Below are 11,218 nucleotides of genomic sequence, written 5' to 3' on the forward strand. Positions count from 1 at the left end.
CCCACAATCTGGAAATAAGCGATCTAGAGTCATTTGAAAGAGAGCTCTGAAAAACTTTAGGTATCTGGCAAGGAGAGTTACTTAACATCCCAAAAGGGAATTGAGGAAATCTAATAAAGTTCATACACTTTAGTCTCTCTTGATACATTTATCGTTTCTAGCTATTCATGAACACTCCATTCATATGTGAAACTTGTTAGGTTCAAAATGTCAAATTTCTTGCTTGGGAATGGGCAAGGGCTTTACAAAGAATTGAATCATTGCCACTGTTCTGCTGCTGCTTTTTATACAGCACGTTTGTGTCTCCAGCAGACATTTTAAGTCTATCATGACTTGGCTGCAGTGATTGTGGTGATTAATAGTCTTGAAAATCCAGTTTTAAAAACTTAAAATATGGTAAAGAACTCTTATCATATGCTTTAAAATGACCTAATACACATCTACTACAACAAGCTGCAGCAGAAGAAAGTGAAGGCTCCACATGTGCTAAATACATAACCTGAAGTATTAATCCTATACATGGCACTTCCAAAATTATTTTTCTACGGAATCGCTTCATGTGGTGCACCTCAATGTAAATGATAAGATTAACTTCTATTACATGGTAATTTGTCTGCATACCACAGCTGCACAGACACGGAGAAATTTTTACTTTGTTATAAAAACAGCTTTTTCACCCTTGTTCATCTGATTTAGTTTCCCAATTAGGAAAGACATTCCACACATAAATGTCAGATCTAATTATATCAACACAACCTGGTTACAAGCCTACCAAATGTGCTTTTATTGGCAACATTCCATCTCTGCTAAACATGGCAATAAACAACCCAATACACTTGTGCCAAATGTAATTTCTTGAAGCATTTTAAAACCATGTGCCTTATAGGATATTTTAATTAACCCAGACATATAGTGTGTTCTCTACAGACATATATATATATATCTGTGTACATACTTTTAACATGTTCAAGCAGGATTTTATTTTCACCTAATTTTTTCAAGTGAGATTCAGGGTCCATAGTGATCTAGGATTCTAGAGTCATGTTTAGAAAAGCTTGCTCTAATAATGTCTCACCTTCTCACTGAGGAAAGAGAGTCTTGTGTTTTAAGACACTGAGTATGAAATTGCTGGTTGTGGCCTACCATGTGTGTTTGGAAGGGATCAGTTATTTACTCTGACTCAGTTCCCCAGCTGTAAAATGGAGATGTTACTGTTTCCCTACCTCCCAAGGGTTTTATAAAGATAATCAGTAGGTAGCATTCTGGGCTATGTACATTCCTACATAGGATGACTTCCATATCCAACTGAAGAACATTTGGTAACCTGTGCAACAATTAATGCTGCTTGCAGTCTCTTCTGAAAAATAATTACGCATTTTCCACAGCTAAGTACAATTTACTTGATTATCCCCCAGTGTGTGCTCTCTTTACATAAGGGTTTATTAATAACCTGTCAAAACAAATTACAAAAAAGGATGAGATGCCCAAACAGTAATCCCATTAACATTGTGTTTGTGAGAAGCTCATTTCTTTTTCTTTCCTTTAAAAAAATTTTAAATCCTCCTCCCCTCCTCAGTTCCCACCTTCCCCAAAGTAAAATATTTAAGATCACCTGGGTCCTACAATTAAATTATGGGTGAAGCACTTAGTAGAGATGTAAAATTCTGTTTACCAATTAAAGGGGGCCTCTCAAGCACGGCTGGACTGGAGAGCCCCCACATCTGCAAAGGCCAGATTGAAGCAACTCCAGCACATCCGGAGTAGCCCCTGCCTGTAGGGCACCCAGGTCTACCATGGACAGGGAATGCTCCAGACAACTGTTCCAATCCCCACCAGTTAATGGTTAACTGGAACCGGTAAGCGTCACTCATTAAGGGAGATGCTTACTACTTAACCTTTCATATTCCTAACACTGAATGCAGTAAAACTCCATTGGTCCGGCATCTGATGGTCCGGCACCATCAGGAACCCGGAAGTGCTCCGGGCAGCCAGACCATTGGAGCTTCTCTGCCCCCGGCTTCTCCGATTCAGCCGCTGCTGAAACTGACCAGCAGCTGAATCGGGGAAGCCGGGGGCAGAGCAGCTGGAGTGCTGCTGGTAGGTCCCGTAGCACCGCCCCACAGTGCTGCAGGACCAACCCGGTAGCACCCCAGCTGTCCCCGATTCAGCGGCTGACTCCGGGAAGCCTGAAGCAGAGCAGCTCTGCTCCAGGCTTCCCGGAGTCAGCCGCTGGTCAGTTTCAGCGGTGGCTGACTTGGGGACGCCTGGGGTAGAGCAGCTGGGGTGCTGAAGGGTTGATCTCGCAGTGCCAAGGGGCGGCGCTACTGGACCAACCTGGCAGCACCCCAGCTGCTCTGCTGCAGGCGTCCTGATTCAGCTGCTGCTGAAACTGACCAGCAGCAGCTGAATCGGGGACGCCTGGGGCAGAGCCAGACTATAGGAAGGGGGGGGCTATGAGGGGTCTGGGGTGGCATCCCCCCACACCACCCTAGATCCCTGACAGCCCCCCTTCTGATAGTCCGGCATATCTGATAATCTAGCACCCCCTGGGTCCTAAAGGTGCCGGAATATCGGAAGTTTACTGTATTTGAACAAACTCAAATGGTTTTACTTAAGTGGGTTAAAAGCTACAAAAAGATTCTTCCCCACTGCAATTTAATCCTCACCTAATAGCATCCTAGGAAAAAATGTGGTATTGGTGGGAAGAGAAAAAGAATAGCAAAGAACTTCAGACTGAAAACATCTCAGTGTAAATTTGACTTGATTACTTCTAAAATACATAGTTCGGTGTCTCTGTAGCATTTGATTCCCAGCCATGGTCAGAGGTAGAATACTGGACTAGAGGGATAAGAGGTGTAGCAATTTGAAATCACCCCAGGCTGAGCCTTTCTCATTGAATGTCAGGAGCAGAGGGGAGGATTAGAGCTTGTTAGGAATGGGCAGCCAGTCATAAGTGGGGAAGGACTCTTTGGTCAATGCCAGCCTTGGGTGTGGTGTTAGAAATTCTAAATATTTTTTTCTTCCCTGGAAATCATAATCTTGTTTATGACTCCAAGGTGGCATCTTCTCATCCAGATAAACAATGTTTTATTTTACTACTTAGATGAAAATGAATGTACCAACCCTAGTGCTTGTGGTACTGCTTCCTGCTACAACACACTCGGCAGTTACAAGTGCACTTGTCCATCTGGATTTTCTTATGACCAGTTCTCTAGTGCATGCCATGACGTGAATGAGTGTTCTTCCACTAAAAACCCCTGCAATTATGGCTGTTCCAACACAGAAGGTGGTTATCTCTGTGGCTGCCCTCCTGGATACTACAGAGTTGGACAAGGGTGAGTCTCTTCCCCTCCCTCCCTCCCCCCCCCCCCCCCCCCCCACACACACTTTCCCTGCCAGCTACTTATGATGATTGAGTAACACATTATAATAAGTGGTCACCATGAAAAGCAAGGGCTGCAGATATCTCAGCAATTGAACTAGTGCAGGAGCACATAGGACCTCCAACACTTCAGCATGCTACTGTCCATATAGCCCTATTGGCAGTTTCTACAGTAAGCATGACTGGACGGTGAGCAAAGGAAGCCCAGGGATGAAGCAAGTCCACTGCGTTTGGAGGCATGCTGTGCAAAGCCATGTAACAGGTCACATGTGCTGCAGAACTGAATAATGCTGTGTGTCCTGCCTCTCAGCTGAGGAAAGAATTACAAGTCTATCTGCATAGTTCTTCTTATGCACAACCTAAGCACATTGGTGGTACACAGAACAAGGAATTACCCTTCTACATCAGAAACAAAAGCATGGGGGTGTGTATGTTCACTGCAAAATAGCATCATTTTATATCTAACGTATGAGCAAAATTACGTAATAGCTATGATTCCCCTTTTGGTCACAATACATTTTGTATTTGGAGCACTTTCCCAAATGATAACGCGATATTACTCATCTAATTCCACTCCTGCAAGAGATTTTTTTTCTTTTCCCCTCCCCTTATTGTCAACAAAGAACCCGTGTGGACTCTGCTGCTTGTTTTGTTGAGGGGACTGGCTTCTGCCCACATCCCACAATGCCTGCCTTAATGGTTGTGCTCCGTGTTTTCTGATCTCTGCTGCCCTGCAGGCATGTGCTCCTCTCCTTTCAACACTCCTGGGAGTTATCTAGTGAGCTGCTCCATTTGGGGAACAAAGAACAAATCATTGGAATGCTTCTGTTCTGCCCTGCTCTGCCCTGCACTAGAAACACAGCACCAGATAGGCTGCTATTGCAGAGGGATGGCTGGAGAGACTACTGTGCTGTTTTGATATTCCTTAGCATGGAGTAGGGATGTTAAATATCGATTAATTGACTAGTCAATTAACCTCATGAATTCTTATCAGTTAGCTGACTATTCTATAGTCCCCGAGGACAGGCCTGGCAGTTAGTGCACTTTGCTCCCACTGCAGGGAGCCCCTTGCCACCCCACGCTACTGCGTCTCTATTCGAGGCAGCAGTGTAGGGTGCCAGGCGGAAGCTGGTCTGCGAGGGGAGCCAATTTAAAAAACAACTCCCTTCGTGAACCAACTGCCTGCCACCCTGAGTTGCTGCCCCTGTCTGGGGGTGACTATTCTGAGCTCCTGGACCCGACATTAGCTGGAACGAGCTGGGCTCCTAATAAACTTTAAATGCAGAGCTGCAGTGGGGGTAGGTCCCAGACACAGTGCAAGCCAGGACTGAGCTGGGCTGCTGGCCAGCCTGCTAAAAAACTTACTAGCAAGGGGCTGGAGGGAAGGGGAATGCATGTAATCTATAGCATTAACTGCTAAGCAAAAGCTTATTGGTTAATTGACTATACTATTACATCCCTAGCACCGAGCTTACAGAGCCACAAGGGAAGCAGCACAGGGATCGGTTCTGGTATCCCAGAACACTACACAGTGGGATGCTTACCCATATTGCTTTGCTCTATCTGTCAACAGGGTTGCCAGCAATGTGGCTATGAACATTGACAGTGTGAGGCAGAAAAACTGATTTGACGGGTTTTTACTTTTGGTAACTTTTACATGTCAACAGTACTTATCGCCAAATCCTTCCAGTATAGACACAGCCATTGATCCAACCAGAGACAAGACAGAAAAAAGAATAATTCAAAATGACTACAATAGCCTCTTGGCTTGAAATAGTTGTCAGTCCATTTACTTTGGATGCTAAACATCCTGTTGGAGATCTATTCTTTGTAATGTATTAATATTCTGTGCCTTAAGATTTAGGAAGTCTATAAGGGCCCCTGCCAACCGATAACACCCTTTGTATACCGCGTTACGCTATAATGGACAAACAAAAAGTTCTCACACACTATCTCCATTTTCCCCAAGGATGTCTGTGGAACAGCGAAAGGGGTTAGATGGGCTTTCTTCCATCTAAATGAGGACATAAAACTGAAGTGAAAAGAAAACGTTCTCTCTCTATGAACATTTTGAAAAATGGGTCACTCACATGATCATTCCTATTCAACAGCCATTGTGTCTCAGGGACGGGATTCAACCAAGGCCAGTACCTCCCTCTGGGTGGAGATGTAGATGAAGAAAATGCTTTGTCCCCTGAAGCATGCTATGAATGCAAAATCAATGGTTACTCCAAGAAAAACAGCAGGAGGAAAAGAAGTGTGAATGAAACTGAACAAGCTGAGGTGAGTGAATGAATGAGAGTTAATGTGTACTTGCATGGTTCTTGGGTGTTGTCAGTTACATCTTCTGGATCAAGCTCAAGACTGTCCGGCTTCCTTGTGTGTTAGTACATCTTTGACAAATGGAAAGAAAGATGTGGGAGGAGATCCCTGGCTGACTCCCACCATAAAACAGGGATGTGAAAGTGTAACCATTTACAGAGTTAACCAATAAGCTTGGGCTCATGGGTTTAACGTACAGTTACACACAGCTTCCTCCTCCCTCCTCCCCCCACCTCTGGGGAAACGGCAGACAGAAGCCAATGCACCTGAGAAGCCAGCTCTCCATGTGTAACTGCTCCCGCCTGCCCCTTTCCCACCTCTGATACAGAGACAGCAGTGCCGGGGTTTAAAAGCTGGCTACCCACGTGCAACTGATAAAGGCAAAAGCTCACATGTAGCCACTGAAATTTTCAGCAGTTACACAATTAACGCATTTTAACATCCCTACCCAGAGAATTTTTGGGCATGTTCCTTTTGTTTTAAGTCAATTTTTATTGAAGTAGCAAGAAGCATTAAGGCCAGATTGAGACAACATTACCCATTGCTCTGTGAACTGCTCAAGGGCTTCCCCCTGCCCGAACAATACCACGCAGCAAATCTGGGTTATCTGCATTACAGGATGTTGTTTTATGGCAGTAATCCAACTGCTGAAAGCTTCAGTAATGAGGAACTATTGATTTGGTTTTTAAAAAACAGCAACCATGAGATATAAATCTTCTCGCAGTTTTAGAAGGGCTCTCATTGAAGATGAAAAGCATTATGGAAGATTAAGTTTTTACTACTAGATCTACATATGTTCATGATACCATCTACATGTTTTGTTAGCCTTGAAGGTGCTACTAGACTATTTGTTGTTTTTTAAGCTTTTTCTAAGTTTCTTACATAAGTATATTATTGCTAAGGGAGTCCCATGTCAGAAAGAGGAGCATGAATAATTTATGTGCTAATTTATACTAGGGTGTGTGTTAACCATACTAACAATTGTAAGAGACAAATTGTTTTTTAGGCTTGATGGTGATGTACAATTACCTCATGTCAGTGTGGTGCCCTATCTAGGGTGTTCATCTCAATATTATTTTATGTAGTTCACTGTGTCATGACAGTCCTCTTGTTATCAATCTATCCAGTTATTTATGTGCCATTCATGGCAGTGGAACATGAGCTCACCTTCTAAAGAAAGCAAATCTCATACAACATTAATTTCTACTGTAGTTCACTGTACCCTATACTCTCATTACAATTTCTACATTACTATTGCTCTCACATGACAACAATAAGCCATATTTGTTATCTGGTGCTCTGTGAAAACCCCTAATTTCACTTCAGAATTTCCACAACAAACATAGATATACTTCCTGTGAGCTAGCAACATGTCTGAGGTTCAATTAACAACTTGTCACAGCACCTGCAGTCACCCTCTGTTTGCTTTACTTACCACACATTTTCTCTATAATGGTATGCACTTTGATAAGACCTGACCCTTCTTGAGTGCAGCTACCATTGCAGAAAAAACTGAATTGATAAAGTTCTGCTGTGTCACACAGTGGGTACCCAGTCATTTCTGGGAAGGAAAGATCTATCAAAGAGAAAGAAGGAAGGAAGACCTCTCAAAGTAATCACAGCCTTACACCTTTTTTTTAGATAAGTGGTCACCAACCAGTAGATGAGGATCTACTGATAGATCTTGGAGCCTTTGAGAGGTGATCCTGACAGGTTTGGCCAGGAGGTTCTCAAGTGCTAGTCCTTCATCTGCTCCTGCCCTCTGCCTCTGAGCTGCGCCCCACCCCTGGGAGTTTCTTGCTTGCTGTGCAGGAAACAAGAGGAGCAGCATGGGGTACTGATGTCAGGGTGCCCTTCCCCCACCGTGTACCCTATCTCCACATAGCAGATGGGGGAAAGCAGGGATGGAGAGAGTTTTCTGGCTGCTTTTGGGAGTAGGGGCCTGCCTTAGTCCCCTGCATCACCACCCAGAAGCCACCTATGGTAAGCAGTGCCCCGCTGCAACCCACATCCAAATCCTGGCCCCAGTCCTGAACCTCTTCTGCACCTCGCCCTGAATCCCCCTGCTTCTCAACTACCTCAGCTCAGAACCCCTCCTACACTCCAGATCCTTTAGCTCAAGATCAGAGTCTGTATTTCCCTACCCCACACTCCAGCCCTCTGCCCTGATAAAAGTGAGGATGGGGAAGGGAGAAATAATGGGGTGAGTAGAGGTGGGACAAGTATGTGTTTTGGTTTGAGATGGATTCCACTTAAATTCAAAAAGTGAACTCCTGCTTAAAAAGGAGACCACTGTTTTAGATGAAGAGCAGATCTTATCTACAGAAATCTGCCTTTTGTTATAAGAAAAGCTATTAGACTAATTTATCATCTCTTCCCTTCCCTTCCCTTCCCTCCCCCCCATATGTATTCACATCAAACACCATTGGACAAATTCATGCCTCTCCATTTGTTACATCAAAGCAAAAATTTCACCCAAAAGAGATGGAAGGTTAGAATCAGTTTGCCAGAAGTACAGGGTTTTTTTTAAACTACTCTTATACCATTGTCAGCTGCTGAAAATAGTTCTTATGATGCCAGGATGTAGACTTTCAATGAAACCTTCATATGGAAAACATTCTTCAAAGAACTTGCAGTTCAGGGTTCCATTCTGTTTCCCTAATACTTCATAGTGACATATAACTAGGAATTTAGAACAGATTGGAAAGTGAGACTCTCCTGTTTATTTTCTGATCCTCAACATGTACTTTTTTTTTTTTTTTTTTTTTGCAAAAGCATGAAATTATGTAAACTCTGAGGCAGGACTGAACTCTGGACTTTGTGCTGTAACTGTGATTATTCTGTAAAACCCAAGTGAGAAGCCTTAAAGATTTACAGGGTGTTATGTGAAACAGCATAGTTCTCTACCAGCTGGATAGGATTTATAAATGGATTCATTCACAGCTGCAGTTTTTGAGAGAAGAATTAATAAACTGTGACTAATCAAGCTCATTAACTTGTCTTGCTTCAGGAATAATATAGAGTGTCTCTTGCTAACTATCCTTTCCTCATCTTTCACTTTAGATTGAGCAGACTAGCTTGGAAAGCTTAGACATTGACTCTCCTTTGAAGATGAGCTTGAACATCTCTGGGCTTGGTAACAAACACCACATTCTAGAACTCATGCCAGCCATACAGCCTCTTACCAACCATGTCCGCTACATCATCTCCCATGGCAATGACTATGGCATCTTTCAAATCCATCAGAGGGATGGACTGAGTTACCTACACACAGCTAAGAACAGGTCAGTGCCTGGCACTTACACACTGGAAATAACTAGCATTCCTTTATACAAGAAGAAAGAGCTAAAGAAACTGGAAGACAGCAATGAGGACAACTACCTCCTAGGAGAGATCGGACAAGTGCTTAGAATGAGACTGTGGATTGAACTCTATTAGCCACCTTCTAGACTTAATCCAGTTCTTGAATCACTTCTGTTCATCTATTTATCCACCTGAGCATGTCTACTTTTCAAAAGCTTTAAAAGGAGTCAACAACTTAAATTTTAGAAGGAAAAAGACCTCTATCTTTCCATCCTGCCAAGACTGCAGAATGACCCTTGCAGGAGGAATGACTGACTCTGCCATGGTCAAAAGTTTTGATTACAAGGGCAACCATGGTTACTGTATCTCTTATATAACCTCAGTTTAAAGTATATTAAAACTAAAGCTCAAGAGGTCAACATATGGCACTAAATGGCACAAAAATGTGAACAATTTTTTCCTGTTAGCAGTCTAACACTTTGGTATTTTGCTATAGGTGCTAATTAAAAAATATAGATGTTTATTTATTTTAATGCAGTAATATATGGAGAAATTACAAACTATGTAAACAAAAGGGAAACTCATTTTTCTTTAGATTTAGAAATTTGAGCTATTTTAGAGGTACTTTCTTTAAAACAAAAAATCCAGTAGATTTTTAGAAAAAGGTTTCCTTTTGTTTTTTGTGCCAGTTGTCCAAACACTTTTTTTAAGAATATTTCCATGCTATTACCAGTGCTCTTTCAGCTCTGATACCATCATCTAAAAGGCATTTAAAAGTGCTCTTCCAAAAACAAAAACCTTAAATGACCAGAATTACAATATTAGTCTCTGTAAAAATAATATTCCACTGCAGGTCACTAGGACTATATTCTGTATCAGCTACATGAAATAATGGAAGCTGAGGCACAACCACTGTAGCAAAATACCTTGACTGCTTGTAATACCATTAGCATTGCAGGCCAACCTGTACTGTATTTCCTTCCGATAACCTCAAGGTACCACATGTGTTACCATAACCACCTCATTCTCACAAAAGGTGCTCTACATACTTGCATTACTGTAGGCAGCTGACAAAAACAAGTCTTTTCTTTGAAAGGAACACCTAATGTTTCATTCTGTTTGGTGCTGGCTTGGATTAATGGTGCATTTACTAGGATTGAGCTGTTTCAGGACTGCCATATGTGCAAACTAATTATGCAGTGCAGACCAAGAAAATGTATTTGACATCTCTTTTTAGAACTTTCATTAATACTGTAGTTATACACCTTATGCCTCATTTTATCCTAGCCTATTTTGTAAGAAAGATGTTTGTACATGACATTTAGTTTTCTTTAGGCAATTTTTTTAATGTTGTACCATTCTGTGTTACGTGTATGTTTCCATGGTGCTTTTTCTGACAGCTGGTGCCTGTAACTCATCATAAAACAGAACCTCATTATGTGAAACAGCCAAAGCACATGCAGACTCCAGGTTTATTCCAATCCTATAGCTGTGCTGACCAAAGATTAAGTTACAAGTTACACTCAGTGTTGGGTTTTGGGAAAGAACCGTTCTCAACTTTAAAACAAATGTTTGTGAGAATTTTTGTTTTATTATTTGTAGGTCTGTATCATTATGACAACACTTTCCTTGCAATAAAGCTTATTTTGGGGTACATGTCTTGAATTGGATTGTACATCTATCATGAGGAGGATGCTGGGCTGACTGCATAGGTGGTTTCATTATTGGAGGGCAGTAAAGCAATCGGTGTAGATGCATCCTTCCCCTGGCTGGATACTAGTTAGGTTCTTCAGAGTACATTGAAGAACTATGCTAAATATTCCATCCTGGCCTCATGCTGAATTAAATTCATCACACAATATTAGAAAAAACATGAGGCCCTAAGTCTGTTTTTCCCTTACACTGCTATACAATAGATGCAACTCCAATGAAATCTCTCACACTGGTTTTCAGACTTCATCTATAAACTCAGGGTGAAATATCTGATTACACTCTCAATTATTTTTTTAACCACCAGTAGCCCTGTGGCACCTTAGCAACTAAGGATGTTAAGAGGCAGGAGATTGTGTAGTTGATGCAAATTGCATTAGCTATGTAATTAGTCAATAAGGGAAAGCACTCAGAAGGAGCTACCCCTCTGAGGATCTGCAGTTTAAACTTACTAAGAGTCAGACGTGCAGGAAGCCCAGCTCCCATTCACTGAAACTACAG

At 42.2% G+C, this 11,218-nt stretch overlaps 1 protein-coding gene across 1 annotated transcript in view; it reads left to right on the forward strand.

Annotated features, from left to right (window-relative positions):
- The window catches only part of FBN2 (fibrillin 2), a 280,296-nt gene extending 269,635 nt beyond the window's left edge, over positions 1 to 10,661 (forward strand). Inside the window, exons 63-65 of the mRNA XM_006131867.2 lie at positions 3,104 to 3,335; positions 5,494 to 5,665; positions 8,768 to 10,661. Of these exons, the coding sequence (XP_006131929.2) occupies positions 3,104 to 3,335; positions 5,494 to 5,665; positions 8,768 to 9,142 (779 nt within the window). The 3' untranslated portion in view covers positions 9,143 to 10,661. The remainder of the gene's footprint in view (positions 1 to 3,103; positions 3,336 to 5,493; positions 5,666 to 8,767) is intronic.
- The last annotated feature ends 557 nt before the right edge of the window (positions 10,662 to 11,218 follow it).

This window comes from Pelodiscus sinensis, chromosome 6, assembly GCF_049634645.1.
Source record: "Pelodiscus sinensis isolate JC-2024 chromosome 6, ASM4963464v1, whole genome shotgun sequence".
NCBI lineage: Eukaryota > Metazoa > Chordata > Testudines > Trionychidae > Pelodiscus > Pelodiscus sinensis.